This window comes from Dromiciops gliroides, chromosome 2, assembly GCF_019393635.1.
Source record: "Dromiciops gliroides isolate mDroGli1 chromosome 2, mDroGli1.pri, whole genome shotgun sequence".
NCBI classification, from domain to species: domain Eukaryota; kingdom Metazoa; phylum Chordata; class Mammalia; order Microbiotheria; family Microbiotheriidae; genus Dromiciops; species Dromiciops gliroides.
The window spans coordinates 320647418-320666728 of NC_057862.1; the positions used below are offsets into that span (position 1 = coordinate 320647418).

At 42.5% G+C, this 19311-nt stretch overlaps 1 protein-coding gene across 1 annotated transcript in view; it reads left to right on the plus strand.

The window, feature by feature from the left end:
- ADAMTS2 (ADAM metallopeptidase with thrombospondin type 1 motif 2) overlaps positions 1–19311 on the plus strand; it is a 476618-nt gene that overhangs the window by 400533 nt on the left and 56774 nt on the right. The window contains exons 9-12 of the mRNA XM_043989764.1: positions 1664–1796; positions 4613–4726; positions 12023–12168; positions 15378–15553. Coding sequence (XP_043845699.1) covers positions 1664–1796; positions 4613–4726; positions 12023–12168; positions 15378–15553 — 569 coding nt within the window. The remainder of the gene's footprint in view (positions 1–1663; positions 1797–4612; positions 4727–12022; positions 12169–15377; positions 15554–19311) is intronic.

A 19311-nucleotide genomic window follows, 5' to 3' on the forward strand; every position in this document is an offset into this window, starting at 1 on the left:
AACTCCTGCCCACTAGGAACCATAGCTGTTTACCGAGGGTGTGAGTGGCCAGGGGAGGTTCACACTGGCCTAGCTGGCATCATGGGATTAAGATGCACTCATATTCCACTTAGGATTTCCTATGACATACACTTTCCAAAGATCAGATGGAAAGTCTATTGACTTAATAGGAAGATGTTCCCACTTAGCTGATCCCAAAACTTTGTTGTCCAGAAACGATGTACACTGTTCTCTGTTATTTCACTCTTGGCCTCTAATGTTGTCATTCTTCTGAAGTGTGGGAACGATTTAACAGTTTGTGAACCACATACCTGTTCCCCCTTTCTGTAGCTGCTTCACATTTTCATCTGATTCCACAGCATCCTTTTTTTCCCCTGAAATTTCCCTGAGAAGCTCACAATCCACCGGAGCCAAGGGGGCCGAGTATGACCTTTGCCCCCTCAGACAGAGGGAGGATGCCATGTTGAATCCTGGCAAGGAAACACATTTTACAGACTTGTCTTGAGTGAAAGTTCCTTCCACATTCTGTCTTGTTTCTCAGATCTTGATGATCCTGGGAAGACACATGTAAACATTCAAAGAATCCCCACTGCCACAGTGTATGTCTGAGGACATGCATTCTGTACAGGTTATAGGAGTTGGATGGAGGAGGTCAGATACCTAGAATTTTCTCTCCTACCCCTAATAATGATAGGATAAGGGGGAGAAAGAATGATCCTTCTAGCTAGAGGTGATTTCCACTTGGCCAGGTCCACTACAGACTTGGTTCTGACCCTGGTGATTCTTGTCACTAGACCTGGGGCACCTTTGTCCCCAGATGTAAGGTTGTGACTACAGCAGGACTGGCAGTCTCAGATCCCTCATCTTGGACAAGATCCGTCAGAGTGTTCTCCCACCCTTCTACAGACTGAGGGCCTTAGTCATCCCTGGGCTTAAAGACCGTGGTCTAGCAGGCCTAAGTATTATAACAGTTTCCCAGATTTTTGGTTTCCTGACATTATTCAAGCTGGGCCAAGTGACTGGCTGGATTAGAGTTGCCACCTCACTCTGACTTACTGTAATGTGATATTCCTAAGGAAGTTCCAGATGAAAAGGAGGCATAGAAAGGAAATCTTGAGAAACATTTGTAAGGGTAGCAGGCAGAAGGGAGGCCCCAGTAGGGGACCCCTTGGTTTACGGAAGCATGTGCTCCTCACAAAAAGGGTTTTGGTTGTGTTCTCAATAACCCTACTCTATTCCTGGCTGCCTTGGTTATTCCTCCCAAAGTTTAGACTGAAGGACAAAAGGGTGGGGGTGGAGGGAGGGGAAGGAGGGAGCCAAGGAATACCTAACCTGGAAAATGAATTACATGTTTTTTCTTTCTCGTCAGCCTGATCTGGGGTGGGCCCATTGCTGATCCCTGTCCAAGTGGGAACCTGGGACATCAGGCCATTCCCCCCCTTGAGAGCCCCGCCCAGATTGTACCACCAGGAAGCCCAGAGTGAGTGTGCACCTGCAGGCTGGCTTGGGGCAGATGCCCAGGGAGTCTGCCTGGGGCTGTGCTCAGCCCATCTGGTGCCGCAGCTTCCCAGCAGGCAGGCCCTCCATTTTGGCTTGGACTCAGCCTTTTGGGAAACCACAAGTCCACCTGTTCCTGTCATGTTTGTGTGTGTGCCTGTTGCAGCTCCTACGATTGCCTCCGGGACGACCCCTTTGAACAGGACTGGCCGACTCTGCCCCAGCTGCCGGGAATTCACTATTCCATGAACGAGCAGTGTCGCTTTGATTTTGGACTCGGCTATATGATGTGCACAGCGGTGAGTACAAGTCGGTCTTTTCCATTGCTTCTTCCCCTGGGGCCTGGAAGTGGCTGTGGCCATGGGTCATTCTGGCATCCAATAACCTCAGGGCAATGTCAGATAGTGCCATGTTTTGTTAGGTTTGGGAAACATAGCCCTAGGGCCAGCGGTATTCCTCCTCCTCTCTCCCCATCATTGCACCTCACCCTCAGCCTGCCATATCTTGGGCTGTTATTTCTGGGAAGGACATTGGCAGGTCCACTTCATCCCAGGTCAGGCTGCCAGCAATCCCTGGACCCATAGGAGCCTTCTCTTAAGCATGAAGAGTGGCTGGACAGTGGGGCTGGAGGACCTGAATTTGAATTCTAGTGAGATGGGATTTTTGCTAACTAAAGATTATTGTCACTGAAGCAATTACTAAATGTCAGATTTCTTTATTACCCTATTTATCCTGTATCTAATTTATTTGTACACAGTCGTTTGCATGTTGTCTTCCTCTAATCGCCTCAAGGCAGGGATTGTCTTTTGCTTCTCTTTATATCCCAGGCACTTAGCACAGTGCCTGGAACATAGTAGGCACTTTATAAACACTTAGTGACTACCTGGGGCAGGGCATCCCTAGGATTGGTGCTGGGCCCATGAGGTTGAGGTGGCACTCACTTGGGTGACAAGCCCTGGAGAAAAAGTGTGACTTCTGAGAACTTCTTTTAACTAATTACCTGGCTAAATAGCTGATCCCTCTAAAATCAGCATGCAAGGGCCCATCATCCTTGGCCCCATCCTAATTCCAGAGCTGATCCCTACTTGTCTATTTACTAATTGTGGGACCTCCCATAGACCTGATTAGTAAAATGAGGAGGTTTAAACAAATAATAGCTAAGGTTCCTCTCAGCTCTAAATCTTATTAATCTTATGAATATTGTGAGTGGCTCAATTTCTCTCATTCTTTCCCTATTATTATTTCCAGTAAGCTTTGTGGGGAACATCTGGGAAGAGGGGAAGATTTTTCAGTAAAGCAGCCAGTTTCATTGGGAGGACACAATAACCACGGGCAAATACCCAGTGAGAGCCAGAAGGATTTGGGCTCCTCATCTTTTAAAAAATATATGTACATATGTTTACTTATTTTAAATGCATGTATGTGTGTACATGTATATTCACATATTTAAAATATATGTTTATATACTTAAATAGATGTATATGTATACATTTAAAATATGTATAAATACATATATCTAAATATATACCATATTTTTGTATATATGTATATGTCTAAATTAAAATATATGTGTATATATGTCTGTATGTATATTTGTGTATGTGTATGTGTGTACATATATACATATATGTGTTTTGGACCTGGCCATCATCAACCAGTGTGAATATTTCTATATAGGAAGGTGAGAAGGCAAGGATTGCTTATGAAACAATGAATTGGTGGATTTTTTAAAGTATACATCACTTTTTACATGGTAGTAAACAACACTGCCCTTTTGTTCTGCCTCATCTTTTAGCATGCACTTTACAGATTCTACTGACCTCTTTTGTACGGGCTGGGGGAAGAGCTAAGGAGTTTGGGCCACCTGTGTGGAATAAAAGCAAGATTTTCTCAGTCTGAGAAGACCCTTGCTCTGGGACTCTAATGTGTCATTGGCTCCACCACACTGGATCAGATTAGATTGGATTGGACTGCATTAGAGGTTTCCAGCTCTCAACGTTGATTCCAAACACAGTTTTCCTTGGCTCCATTGTCCATGCCTGGTTAGCCTAGCTGGTTGGAGTGTAATGCTAATAAGACCAATGTTTTGGCATCAGCTAGGAAGTTTCTGCCCATTCCATGGCCACAGACAGCTCTCCTCACCGCAGCTCTCTCTCATAGAGTGTCTTGAACCAGTGGAGGACTTGGCAGGAGAGAGAAGAGGGGTCACCACTCCTCTGAAAGCCCCATTTAGGGTAGCATTAACTTTTCTGCAGAAAGAACAAAAAACTGTTCACCCCAAATTAAGAAGCAGCATAGTGTAGTGAGAAGAACATTGGACCTGGCTAAGAGACCTGGATTTGAATCTCTATTTGCATCATTAATATTTCCTCCATCACTTTCTTAAGTCTTGAAAGTTAAGAAAACAATAAGGGGCAACTAGGTGGTGCAGTGGATAAAGCACCAGCCCTGGATTCAGGAGGACCTGAGTTCAAATCCAGAATCAGAAACTTGTCACTTAGTAGCTATGTGACCCTGGGCAAGTCACTTAACCCTCATTACCCCACCAAAAAAAAAAAAAACAGTAAGACAAGCCCTGATTTGCAAGTAGCATTTCCTGCTTTTCAAGGTATAAATGCTCACAATAAACATTTAACTATCAGCTCTAGTAAACCTGCATATCTACATCTATTTCTCATAGGATTTTTGGGAGGAAAATCTGAGTTGTAAAGCATTATAGAAATAGAAGTTTGTAGCAATTGAGGACAGTGGTTCAGAACTCACCTTGGACATTTCCTCACCATCTAAGGTTCCTGGTAGAGGGTCATTCACTCTTCCTGTCCTGGCCTCTGAATGTAATTCTTGATTGAATCATACACTTTACTTTGCCTTCCCGCAAAGCCACATTTTGTAGACTTGGGAGACAAGATCTGGGTTTACATCCCAGCTTTTCTACTTCCTAGCTGCATGATCCGGGACTAGTCATTTAACCTGCAAAGACTTCAGGGTCTTGCTCTGGAATATGAGAACAGTGGACTAGATGATCTTGAAATCTTTTCCATCTCTAACGTTCTATATTCTAAGGCCCCTTTGAGCTTTAACATTCTGTGATTCTCTGAGCTTGTTCTTGTTCTAGTTCCGGACCTTTGACCCTTGCAAGCAGCTATGGTGCAGTCACCCCGACAACCCCTATTTCTGCAAAACCAAGAAGGGGCCGCCACTAGACGGAACCATGTGTGCTCCAGGGAAGGTGAGTAAACAGGCTGAGCACCCAAAGGGGGAACATCTGGTACCTCATCCTCACAATGACCCCGGTCAGCCCGGAGGTGGGGCTGGCTTTCACCATTCATAAAGACCATGGAAAGAATGTGACTGCACAAAGGGAAACCCAGAGCTAAAGATACTCAGAATACATGCTTGCCTGGAGGAAAGAGTGCAGTGTTTGCCTTTAGCTTCTGGCAGGAGTTAGGGGACAGGAAGGTAATAAGGGATAGGGGAAAGATCCCAGTTAGAGTCAGAAGACCTGGTTCTGAATCTCCTCTCTGATACCTACTAGCTGTTTGACCTTGGACAAACTATTTCACCCTGAGCCTCGATCTCCTCATCTGTAAAACAGGAGTAATAATCCCTGCCCTGTGGTCCTTGCTGGGTTGGGAAGAGGCCGAAAGTAGATAATGGATGAGAATGTGTTTTATTACTTTTCTTCCATCCTGTCCTTATAATTTACTCTTTAAAAAAATAAGTCTGCCATTCACACATTAGTCTTAACCTTCCACTAGTCCCTATCCCCATAGATCTGTGTTGTTCAGTCATTTGTCCAACTCTCCATGATCCCATCTGGGGTTTTCTTGGCAGAGATACTGGAGTGGTTTTGCCATTTCCTTCTCCAGCTCATTTTACAGATGAGGAAACCGAGGCAAAGAGCATTAAGCAACTTGCCCAGGGTGACACAGCTAGTAAGTGTCTAAGGCCAGATTTGAACTCAGGTCTTCCTGAATCCAGGGCCAGTGCTTTATCCACTGTGCCACCTGGCTGCCCTCTGCCCCCTAGATCTGTACTCATATATAACTGGTCTGCACTAATGAATAGAAACATGATATGGATAATTCAATGTAGCAAATAATTAAAAAATGGGTATGCTTGACCCTAGAATGCTGAGGTAGAAAAGGAGGTGGTGCTCTGGGATTCAAAGCTGTGCAGAAACAGCACAGCAGGTGTGTGGTCAGCCATTTTTCGGTCATGTCCAACCTCTCATGACCCCATTTGGGGTTTTCTTGGCAAAGAAGTGGAGTAATTTGCCATTTCCTTCTCCAGCTTATTTTTACGTGAGGAAACTGAGGCAACACAGACAGAACCCATTACAAATAACCAGAGATTCATAAGACTAGCTTTAGAAGTGGATATGAGTACAGATGAGTAAATAAGAGAAGTAGAGAAGAACCGGTGAATCACTTTGAAGACACACTTTGAAGACTTCACATGAAGAGTGAAATAGAAAGATAGGACTGGAGACACATAATTATAATACTTCCCATGCATGATGTTATAGGAAGTATTTATGATTTACAAAGCTGTTATCTACTTTGAGCCTCATTACAATTCAACAAGGGATTATTATTCCCCTTTTTCAGATAACAAAACTGAAGTCCCCAGATATGGTGTGACCTGCTCATGGTTGCACACAACTCATCAATCATTCTTGAACCAGTTTATTTTGGTGAATTCTCAGCATCAAAACCATAGCCAAAACTACTCAAGGAGAGGTCCAAAGGATACCTCTGAAAGCTATATAAATGTGCCAAATTATCTATATTTCTGCTTCCTCCATCAGCACAGACCACTGAGATCTGACTACATTCTTCTCTGACTGTTGCCCTCATTTGATGTATCTCTCATCTTGCTAGATAGTGCAATGACTCTCTGATCCCTGGACTCCTTCATTTTTTCTCCCCTGGAGTAGAAAATACAAATGGCTATTCTGAGTAAATTTCTCTTTTGCTTTTTTTTCTCTCTAATTCCATTTACCAGAAGATGTGGCCAGTGCCCGTGACAACCACCTTCACTATGAACCAGTGTCAGGCAAGATCTCTTCACTCAAACTCATGGAAGGACAAAGTAGTGGGTTCAGAAATACACACTACCACCAGATTGAGTTTTCTAAAATACCACTTTCATAGTATTCCCTTTTTTTGGCAGAGAAAGCATCTGGGAAAATTGTCTTGCTTAAACCATTTAGCCTGCCACTCAAAGCCTCATCCCATCTCCCCAACCTGATCGTTCATAGTTCCTCAATACCTACCATCTAACCCAGCCAGGCCAGTTTCCTCACTGCCCCCCTCCCGCCAAAGCACAATGCCCACTCCTGTCCCTATGCTTTTTTTTAGTGAGGTAATTGGGATTAAGTGACTTGCCTAGAGTCACACAGCTAGTTAAGTGTTAAGTATCTGAGGCCGGATTTGAACTCAGGTTGAGCTCCTGACTCCAGGGCCAGTGCTCTATCCACTGTGCTACCTAGCTGCCCCATGTCCCTATGCTTTTGATCACATTCTTTCTCTCACTTTGAATGCACTTATGCCACTCCTTTAGCTATTAACACTCTGCTCATCCTTTCAAACAAGCCTTAAGTTATAACCCCACTTAGCCATCTACTCATGGACATCTTCACTTATGCCCTGCTGATGCCCCCCTCTCCCACTTGGAACAGCATCCTCAACCCAGGCATAAGATATCATACTTTACCTCCCTGGGGCAGTTAATCCATTCAGCTTTGGAACCCCATTCTAAGACTGAGTCCCCCTGACTAGTGAATGAGCAAGTGTAAGCTTATGTGACCCCATATATACATACATGCATACATATATATATATATAATAGACCCAGGGGCAGCTAGGTGACACTGTGGATAGAACACCAGCCCTGGAGTCAGGAAGACCTGAGTTCAAATCTGGCCTCAGACACTTGACACTTACTAACTGTGTGACCCTAGGAAAGTCACTTAACCCCAATTGCCTCACCAAAAAAATAACCCCAAATTAGGCTTCTTGTCCAATCCAGCCACCTACCCCACACATCTTATCATCTGCCTTGCTGCCACATGTACCTCTCCCTTCCCTCTTCCACCTGTTTCCTATCTCACAATAATGACATCATTGCTTCTGGAAAGGGCATGACAGTCAGCAGCCCTATGGCTGTACTCCAAATCCCAGTGACTCCCTAGACCAAAACTTTCTTTTCCTGGCCACCACTCCCATATGTGTGTATAGTTATAGATATAGATGATATACATACATACATATACATACACACACATCTATCTATCTATCTATCTATCTATCTATCTATCTAGTATTTCCCTATTAGAATGTAAGCCTTTTGAGGGCAGGGATTGTCTCACTTTTATATTTGTATCCTCAGCATAGTGCCTGGTACACATTAGGTGCTTAATAAATGCTTTTTCATAATTCATTCAACACTCACTTTCTTCTTGAAACCTTCCCCTCCTCTTCTCCAGCCTCTTTCATGAATAGTCCTCCCCATCTCTACCACACTTGACTGTCTTCTCTTGCTCTCAGTTCTTTGTGCAAGAAGAATCACAGTTAGCTGTGAGCTCCCTGAGATGAAGGCAGGGCTGTGTCTTATTCCCCACAGTGTCAAACAACAGATGGAATATATAGCAACAGGCTACATAAGTAAACTGGCTGCTCGGTTTCCCCAAAGCACAGTATAGCTAAACCATTCTCTCTTCCTCTTATTGGCCCACTGGGAGCTGAATGGCTAGAGATGACAGATTAGTGATGGTGGACACAAAGAAACATCCAGCACAATGTTTGTAGGCCCCAACGTTTATTAATTGTGTGATCCTGCTACCAGTGCAAACCACAGCCCTACCACACCTTAGTCATCTTAAGATCAGAGATATAGGGTTGCAAGGAACCTTAGAGCCTATCTCCTTCATTTTATAGATAAGGAAACTGAGCCCCTCCCCACCAGGCTAAAAGACTTGCCCAAAGTCATAATCAGGGGTTGAACCCAGGTGCTCTGACTTCAAATCTATGGCTTTATCCATTATACCACACTGTCTCTTATTCTTTATGAATTACAGTAGCTACAAATATTCATAATTTGGAGCCAACCGTTTTCTAGTGATGAGCCTTTCTGCACTGAATTAATCTGTTACTCATATGACATAGCTCCAGTCCATTTCCAAGCTCTCATCCAAAGCGTTTCCAGCTTGGTAGGACCCTCCAGACCTTATGTGTTCAGCTGGTATAACCTTTGAGAACTCAGTCCCCTTCAGACCACAATGGGGCATCAGAAGAGAACTTTAGCGGAGAATTTGGAAACACAAATGGTTTAAACTTTTCTTCTCTTAAAGTCTCCCTAGACCATAAGAACTGGGTCACAAGGGAAATTTGTCTGACCATGAAATTTATGCCATTTCCAAAGTTTTAATAGATAGAGATATGCAGGATAATTTATCACTCCGGGAACTCTTGCAGTTTCATATTTTCTAACCTTTCATGAAATCATTAGGACAAAAAAACCTGTTCTAGAGGAAAGTACTTTTTGTGTAAGGGAGAATGTGCTTGAATTGATAAAGCCTTGGTTTCTTATCTAGTGTAAATTAATGCATTCTGGAGGGTGGCTGTGAACTTGAAAAGTCAGAGCCCATGAACATGGCCATCTAGTTTAAACTAATTGTGTGCCCATGGTGAGTATAATAAATTGGGCCCTATTCTCCATCCTAATGGCATGGCTTGAACTAGTAGATGCTTATTTTTTATCTCTTCCTGACCTTCACCTTTGTGCACCTGAGAAAAGTGTCTGACCTAATTCACCTGCTTCACCCTGGTTACGGTTATTCATCTGTCTATGGTATTTATTGAAGTGCTCTTTGATTTTCCTGAATTCAAGATCAAAGAATATCTCAATAAATACTGTAGACAGTACATCACATACTATACATTTCATTTCTTCAACAAACAATTTATAAGCCAAATTTGCAACCAATGGAGAAGAAATAAAAGCAATTATTAGGAACTATTTTGCCCAACTGTATGCCAATAAAATTGACAATTTAAATGAAATGGCTATTTACAAAAATATAAATTGCCCAGATTGAACAGGAAAGGGAGTGCTTAAATAACTCTTTCTAAGAAAAAGAAATTGAGTAAGCCATAAATGAACTCCAAAAGCAAAAAAACAACAACAAAAAACCCTCAGGACTAGATGGATTTACAAGCAAATTCTACCAGACATTTAAAGAACAATTCATTCTAATATTACATAAAATGTTTGAAAAAATAAGAAAAGGAAGGATCTTATCAAACTCCTATGACAGAGACATAGTTTTGATACATAAACCAGAAAAAATCAAAACAAAGGAAAAGAAAAACTGTAGACCAATATCTTTAGTCAATATAGAAATGATACTTGGACAAGTTGTGCTCCTGCTATGGTTATTTTAAATTTCATATTTCAAGGACCATTGCACATTTGGATAAAATAATTGCTTTTTGAATTGAGTAGAATTATTAAAATGTAAACACATCCTTTGTAGGTTCACTGAAAGCACCTTCAACACAGCTCTGGGACAGTAGGAATGGTATATATGCATCTCATCCCAGTTCCACATAATTTAAATCTCCTTTGCTAGGCCTCTATACTTCAAAAACTTCTTGTCCCATTAGCTGTGATAGTGTGACCATTTGGCACGGTACCGTCTACTGAAAACCTTGTTCTAAAGTTTTTAGGAATCACTTTTATGTCCTGGTAATCATGAGCAGCACTTTGGTTTTAGATAATGTTCCAGTTCTAGTAGAGTTGATTGGTTGAGGGCTTCTGGATATTTTGAGGCCTATGTTTACAATATTGGGATTTGTCATCTGTCAGTCCATGAAAGACAGTAAGCATCTGATTTTTAATTCCAGCCATCAGGCCATGTCTTGCCAGGTATTCAGGAGGTGCTCATTTTTTTTCACCCTGCAGTGATCTGTTACATAATTTCTACGTTTCCTTTATATAATCTACATTATCATTAAGTTCAGTCTCCTAAAGAATAACCCTTTTGTAATTTCTGGTGCCACTTGGTATGAATTGCCATTACAAACCCTTCTCTACAAATAGATCCCTATGACCCTGCTATTTATTCAGTGCTTCTTTGTTGGCATAATGTTGGCGAAGTTTGTATGGTTATCACCCACAGAGGGCTTTTTGATTTTATTCTTGAATCTTAGCAGTTGTATAAGCTCCATCTAAAGTTAGTCTTACAGTTATTTCTACCACTACCACTATTACTTGGGCCAAATAAAACAAGCAGTGATAGAGAGCCCTCAGGAACGAGGGCCCCTTTCTGACCAAGGCACTATGTTCCTATCTGTGAAGACTGGCCTGTTAGGTCTTAGCTCTGCCAAAGAAGATGCTTTCAGAATGGCATTGTTGCTTTGTCAAGCTCAACCCCAGATCTAGCCTGAAGTACTTCTTCCTAATACCTCTCCCCCATGTAGACACCCTCTGTTTCTGTCTCGCTTAGACCTATTTTGCATGCTTCTTCTTATCATGATTCTTCTTTTATTGGATTTAGGCCATTCTTTTGTCAGCCACCATTGCCTAGAGTCCTCCTAGGAACTGTGAATTGGACTGTTCTTAGCTCTTACTCTTTATCACCTTGATCTGTCCTGTATCAGTTGGCAGAGAGGTGTGTGCCTGTCCTGCTGGAACCATGCATTCAACAGTATTCTTGGCTTACATGGGACTTGACAAAGTCTTAGCTATTGAAGCTGATTGCACAAAGTTAAACTTGTCCTAGACTTATGTTTTAAATAGGAAAAGGATCGGGTGTCCAAAGCCTTGCATCCTATCATTCTTTTTTTTTTTTTTTTAGTGAGGCAATTGGGGTTAAGTGACTTGCCCAGGGTCACACAGCCAGTAAGTGTTAAGTGTCTGAGGCCAGATTTGAACTCAGGTACTCCTGAATCCAGGGCTGGTACTCTATCCACTGCGCCACCTAGCTGCCCCACATCCTATCATTCTTACTGTACTGTAATAGTACAGTGAATTTGTTATCAGAACTGTGTTCAGGTGCTGGTTCTGCCACTTCTTAAGTCTTTGGCAATCTCCATTTCTGGGCCTCAGTTTCCTTATATGTAAAATGAGTCATTGTGAGCTCTGATATTCTGTTTACTGTGGTTTCTTCCATCCCTAATATTTTCTATTCTAAGCACCCTTCTAATTCTGACATTCTATGAGTTTACTCTATGATGTCAGGTTTTTGGAAGACCCATTAAGAAGGTGAATTTCAGAAAGATTGTCTCTTTCTCTGATGAGGAATTATCATAGCCAGAAAATTGCATTCATGTAAGTATGAGAAACAGGGATGTATCATTATTTTCTACTAGAAAACAAGCTATATTTAACAAGAATCCAAGGACTTGTGTCTGAGACCTCCACATCCTAGGAATGAGTGAATTTTTCTCTCCAAGAAGAGTAAAGAAGAGATACCAGATTAGCAGGTCTGTTTATGTTTCCTTCTTGGATTCTCTTTCAGCATTGCTTTAAAGGCCACTGTATCTGGCTGACCCCAGATATCTTGAAACGGGATGGAAACTGGGGTGCATGGAGTAAGTTTGGCTCCTGTTCCCGGACCTGTGGCACTGGTGTGAAATTCAGAACCCGCCAATGTGACAACCCACAGTAAGTCAGCTTTGAACTCAAATACTTTCATGGGGTATGCCCAGTGATAGAGTTACTATCAGAGGATTATGATTCTTTTTAATATTTTTTCATTTTTCATTTCATTTTTTCACTAATTCTCCCCCTCCCTCCTCTCCCCCTCCTTGAGAAGGCAAGCAATTGGATATATTTTATAAAAATGCAGTCATGCAAAGCATATTTCCATGTTCTGAAAGCAAACACAGAGAAAAAAGAGAAAAATGTTTTTAAAAGTGTGCTTTGTTCTACATTCAGACTCCAGAGAATCATGATTCTATTGAGATAACCTCAATTCATATCAGCCTTTTATGTTTGTGTAGAGCTCCTAACTTCTTATGACAACCTCTATGATGTTTATAGGACAGGTGATACCCCCATTTTGCAGATAAGGAAACTGAGGTCCGGGCAGAGAAGAAAAAATGACTTCCCCAAGATCATTTCAGAAGTGACTGTATCAGAACTACTGCTATTAATAGTAACTCACATTTTGGGAGCATTTTTTGTTTGTTTGTTTTTGTGTGGGGCAATGGGGGTTAAGTGACTTGCCCAGGGTCACACAGCTAGTGTCAAGTGTCTAAAGCCGAATTTGAACTCAGGTCCTCCTGAATCCAGGGCCAGTGCTTTATCCACTGGGCTACCTAGCTGCCCCCTCGAGAGCATTTTCAGGTTTATAAAACACTTTTCTTCAATAGTACTGTGGAGTAGATGGTGTGTTATTTTCCTCTTTTTGCAGGTGAGAGGCCTAAAATGTACAAATGAAACCCAGAACGTTTAAGTGATTTGCCCAAGGTCACAGCCAAGACTAGAACCAAGCTCTCTTAACTCCTAGACTAATCCTTTTCCACTGGACCACACTTTAGGACAGAATTCTCTCTCTTACATCATGATCCTCATCATTGATGAGATTCCATGGACCACCCTCAGGGTAAATGGCCCTACCCAGGTACTGTGTGTCCAAAGAAAGTGAGGAGAATTGAGTTAATATGATGGGTCCCTGCTTTTGAGGAGCATCCAGTTTAGTTGAAATAAGACAGGTCAACCTGGTGCCAAAAGTAAGATAATAATACAAATCCCAATAGTTCACATTTAGAGAGGACTTCTCAATTTTACAAAGCCCCTTCTTCATAGTGCCCCTGCAGGGTGGACATGCAGGTATTACTATTCTCATTTGGGGGGTCATTTTCTTTATTTTGTGATTTCATCAGTGTAGAAAACTCCAATCTGGCAAGGCAGTAATTCTGAATGGGAAGAGACTGCAGCAAAGGAATAGAAGGGTCTCCCTTCTGGGCCAGGGGAAGGCAGGGTTGACAGCAGGGCTGGTGGGTCAAAGTTCCATCTTGTGAGTCAAGCAGAGATGGACAAAAGATCCAAATGATTTAGAAACCTCTTGCCTGGGTCCTTCTATTTTAATGGTTGTTAAGCTCTGGGCCAGTGTAGGGAACTTCCTCCTACCCTGTCCTGATTCCAGGTAGAAGATGGACCAAGAAACAACTCTTCTGACTTTTCTAGAATCTGGGTGATTGGTGCCATCTTTTCCATATACTACTGTCACCTGAACTGAAAATACCTCATGAATACAAGTCATAGAGCTGAACACTGAGGCAAGCTCCCCTGCCCCAATTTTGTTATTGTTGTTTCTGTAGGTTTTCTAATATTCTGAGGTGAAAATAAAAAACTGTGGCTTTTGTTCTTCCAAAAGGAGAGCGCTAAAAAAAAAAAGGAAAAAAAAAGGAGAGAGCTAATATGTGGGAGCAAAATGATAGAGTACAAAGAACAGTGGATTGGGAGTGAGAGCACCTGGCCTCAAAGCCCATGTGATTTGGGGCAGCCTCTCAACTTCAGTTTCCTCCTCTGTGATATGAGATGGTTGGACTATGGATTCTTAACACAGGGTAGATTTCAGAGGGTTCATAAACCTAGATGGAAAAAAATTACATTTTTTATTTCAATATAATTGGTTTCTGTTATTATCTCATGTATTTTTATTTGTGCATTTTAACACATTCTGAGAAGAAGTCCACTGTTCAAGAGACTGCCTAAGGGGTCCATGACACACTCAAAAAAAGGTTAAGAACTTTTCGTCTGGTTTATATGAGTCTAAGGTCCCTTCCAGCTCTAAATATTATCATCCAACTAAATGACACAGTGGATAGAGCACCAGGCCTGGAGTTGAGAAGATCTGAGTTCAAGCCTTGCCTCAGACACTTGCTAGTTGAGTGATCCTGGGCGAGTCACTTAACCCTCTTTGCCTTAGTTTCCTCATCTGTAAAATGAGCTGGAAAAGGAAAGACTACTCCAGTATTTTTGCCAAGGAAATGCTAAATGAGGTCATGAAGAGTTGGACATGATTGAAATGACTAAACAACAACAACCCTTCCAGCCCTAAATATTATCACCTAACATTACCATTTGATTATTTTCGACCATTTCAAAATACCCAAAAGGAACTTCCCTAAAGATGTTTTAGTTTCATCTCCTTAACTAAATTGTAAGCTCTGTGAAGACAGAGACCACATGTTTTTAAGCATAGCCCAACTCATAGTTGAACAAAATAAGGGCTCGAGCTCTTTTTTTGTTGTTAATTGGTAGGTGGAGTAGCCCTTGTGACCTTATTAAATGCTATGAATAGCTTGCAAATTATAGGTCAACTGGTATGTAAGTGATCTTTCTGACCAGACTTCATATGGATTTTTGCAATGTGACAATTGCATGGATGTTGTGGCCAAATCTGCCTTCTTATGAGAGGCAGCATGGAATAGTGGATAGAGGGCTGACTGAGGAGCTAGGAAGCTAAGGGTTCGAGGACTGCTTCTGATACATACTAGCTGTGTGGCCATGGGCACATCATATAACACCTTTAGTGCCTCAAGCCAGGCTCTAAAACTTTAAGTCTGAGATCTGACTTGGTGGAAGAGGTTTCTATATCAAAATTTTTGTAGACCAATGAAATCACCAGGTCAGCTCTACTTCCCCTTCTCCCCACTACAATCCCCAAATAAGAATCCATCTCCTCAGTGAGTCAAGTTTATTCCAAAGTCTTTGGCAATTTCACACATCTTGAGGATGCAAAGTGACCAGTTTCAACATCATGGTGACCAGTTTTAAAGGTTTCCCTCCCTGTCCTCAAAGCGCCCTCCTATTGTCTTTCATTAATTCTGTAAATTGCAAGAGCTTTTCTTCCCTTCCCATAGCCCAGCCAACGGAGGCCGTTCGTGTGTGGGGCTCAGCTATGAGTTCCAGCTGTGCAACACACAGGATTGTCCCAATGCCCTTGATGATTTCCGAGAGGAGCAGTGCCGCCAATGGGATCTCTACTTTGAACACGGGAATGCCCAGCACCACTGGCTACCCCATGAGCACAAAGAGGGTGAGCCTGGATGAGGGCAAGGGCTGGGGAGTGGCCCAGGGAAAGCTCAGAGAATCTCTGAGGGAGAGGGGGGACCCTTAAACTATGGAATGGTGAGAGTGGAAAGAACCCTTAGAACATAGAATGTTGGAGCTGAAAGAAACTTGAAAATATAGAACGTAGAATGGCACATAGAAATGGTCTAGCAGATGGAAAATGTATCAGATTTGGGTGATAGGACCTGTGTTCAAATCCTGGCTCTGCCGCATACTTGCTACATGAATTTGGATGAGTCACTTAACTCCTTGGCCTCAGTTATCTCAAATGTAAAACAAGGGGGTTGGATTTGATGGCTTCTGATATCCCTTTCAGCCCTAAAAAGTCTTTGCTCTTCTGATCCCATGGTCCCAGGTTAAAGCTAGGGGAGATGTTAGAAATCATCCAGTGGTCCAGCCAAAAAAAGAACTTGTTCTTGTACTCATCAGAGAATAAGCTGATGGGTCACATTATAACAAGAGGTAAAATAGGCTGGAGATATAAATAGGTACATTGCTAGCCTTTGAGGATGAATTTAATTGAGTTGATATTTATTAAAGTCCTAATAGAACAGCATGTTAGATACTGAGGAAGATCCCAGGCTCTGTCCTGTCATATATAGGGGAGCTGGAATGCCCAAAGCCACTTGGATGTAGGTACAGACTTTCTTCTAGGGTATCGATGTCTCTTCTCTGTTGGGTATCTGTCTCCAGCTCTCTAGCCTCTGAAACACATTGTAGCCCCTCCCTTTTATATCCAAACCCAAGAATTTAGCTCAGGTATATGAATTGCCCTTGAGCTGTGTGTGTAAGAGAGTGTGCTGTCATTAGGACAATAAAGACCTGGAACAGGACCAGTTGTTGCCTGGACTGGCATCAGAACAGATAGAAGCCATCCAAAAGTGTTTTGGACCAATCACAACCTTGTCCAGGAAAATTCATTCTAGCTACAGCACTATTATATGATAAGTGGATTAGAGGCACAAAACAAAATTCTATGTTAAGTCTAAAAAGGAAGGTCATTACTAACAGAGGTCATCTGGGAAGACTTCATGGAGGGTATGACCTTTGAGTTGTTCTTTAAGGGATTAGCAGGAAGTCAGCAGATAAAGGATGAGAGTGGATACTTCAGGGGTAGGGAGGAATATCTGAGCAAGGAAAAACACAGGACATGCTTAGGCAGCATATGTAGAATGCACAGAAGGAAGTAGAATGAGATAAGACTGGAAATGTAGAGTGACCCTAAATGATGAGGGCCTCATGTGCCAAGGTAAGAGGTACTCAAATGAGTGACACTGTAGGCAATAGGAAGCCACAATTCAGTGACCTGAGAAGAAGCATAATCAGATCTATGCTGAGAGAAGAGTGGTCTGACAACAGTATGAAGGATGAATTGGAAAGAGAATAGAGGGCAAGGACTCATTGGGAGTGTTTTACAGTAGTTCAGGCAGGTGGTAATGACACTGTGCTCAGGTGGTGGGTGGCAAAGGAATAGAGAGAGCAGGATTCAGGTGCAAGAGGTTGAGTGATAAAACCAACAGGTCTTAGTGATTCATTGGATGAAGCACCTGAGAGAGTATAGCTACACCTGAGCACATAACATCTCTCAGTATCTAGATCAGAGAGAGATTCCTGAACAGGGATTGGAGGGTGGGAATGAGGGCGAGGATGGTGTTGGAGGTGACCTAAGCTTACTTTATATCCTAAGCTTCTATTGTTCCAGATGTGCCCATACCGGTACACAGTATCAATGACAATGTTTTGGTCTCAATTTCAAGCCTGCTTATCTCCCTCTACTCCCCAAACCCCCATCTACCTTAATCTACCTTCTTCCCTTCCTTTATTCTTTTGATCTGAACTGCTGATATAGGAGAAAACTGATATGTTTCTCTTTACTCTCAATCTTTGCCTAACACCTTGCCATCAAAATATCTTCAGATAGACTGAGATGGGTGTGAGATCTTTACTGATGCTGGAATAAACAGGCATAGCTCTGACATGGATCCCCAGTAGGGAGGAGTATTCAACATAAACATTAAGCATAGCTCATCTTGAAGACTCTACTAGTATCTCTTGGAATTATAGAATTATATTATATTGGAGTTGAAATGGCTCTCAGAGGTCATCTGGTTCAGCCCATACCTGAGCAGAAGTCCTCTACATGTCATCCCTTAAAACAGTCATCTAGCCTACATTTGAATACCTTTGGTAATGGAGAACTTACCACCTATTAATGAAGACTAGTCTGCTCTAATTGTTACAAAGTTTTTCCTTAGCTTGAGTTAAAATCTACCGTGCAACCATTTCTATCTAATGATCTTATTTTGGTACTTTGAGGCCAAGCATAAGAAGACTAAGTCACCCCTTCCCTATTACAACCTTTCAGAATTATGAAGACAAGGCAATTCTCCAGATGGAGTCAGCCCATAAATAGGCACTAACAAGATCACCTCCCCTGTCCTGGACAGCCAAATAAACTGATGGAGACTCTTGGCAGCCAAATTGTTTAGTCCTGGGCTTTGACACATGTCCCTACACAGAAGAGCTGGGATCTTGAGCTTCCTTTTCAGATCTGGCCAACCCAGACACTTGCAACAGGGGATTCACTAAAGAATATTCAAATCTAGCTAGAAGCTACTCCTTTGAGAGTAGGGTCATGTTCCTGAATTCAAGTGAAGTGCAGGAGATCTTCTTACCACCCAGAAAATATTTATATTTTCTAACCAGGAAGGACATCTAACTTCTGGGTCAGGTTCTCCAGGGGTCTAGGTGTGAGGTCCATGAAGACTCAGTGGATCTTCATGGTTTTGGAGTGGGAGCCAGGTTCTCATGGAGATTAATTTTTTTAAAGGCTTAGTGATGAAGAAGAGCTTACACTGGCCAGAAACACTCCTACAGGTTGAACTCTACTGCAAATGAGCTGGAGCTACCTAATGAAAACTCCAATGTGCCATCTTGTGGCTGAGCTTAGACTGACAACCTGCACCATTTACCAGCCTGGTCAGGACGGCTGTGAAGAAGGTCTCCATTTGGTGCTTCTCATATAAATGAATATCCAGAGCCCACAGGCAGACAGCCCGGAATCTCAGAGCTAGAAGAGGCCCCTGAGTCCGCTTAATTCAATCACACCCTAAGGAGAAAATCCCTCAAGAACTTCCCTGACTTCATTCAGCCTCTCCTGGGACGGGGAGCCCACTAGTTCCCAGGGTGGCAGCTCATTCCAGTGCTGACCAGTTCTGAGCATTAGGAAGTTCTGCCCTTACAATGAGCCTCAGTTTGCTTCTCTGAAACTTCTAGTTCTTCCATATGGCACCAAAGAGAGCAAGTCTAATCACTCTTCTCTGTGACAGCACTTTAGATACTTGAAGGCAGCTCTCCTCTCAATTCTTCTCTTCTTCAGGTTAAGCATTACTGCCTCCCCACCCACACATACACAGGATTCCTTCCATCAGTCCTCCCGTATCATTTGTTTCCCAGCTAATCACCTCTGGATATGCTTTAGCTTATCAATGTCTCCCATGTAATATGGTGCCCCGAAGTAGTGGCCATGCTCTAGGTATGTTCTGACCAGGACACAGAAGACCCATAACCTCCCACATTCTGGATACTATGCTTCTTCAGTGAAGCCAGCTCTGGATCCGGGAGGCTTCTCAACTCTGTCAGTGATTTGGACCGGTTTTACAGGTATGGCAGCTACAATGATCTAAGGTGTCCTGAAAAGCCTTCTCTAAACAAGTTGCAGAC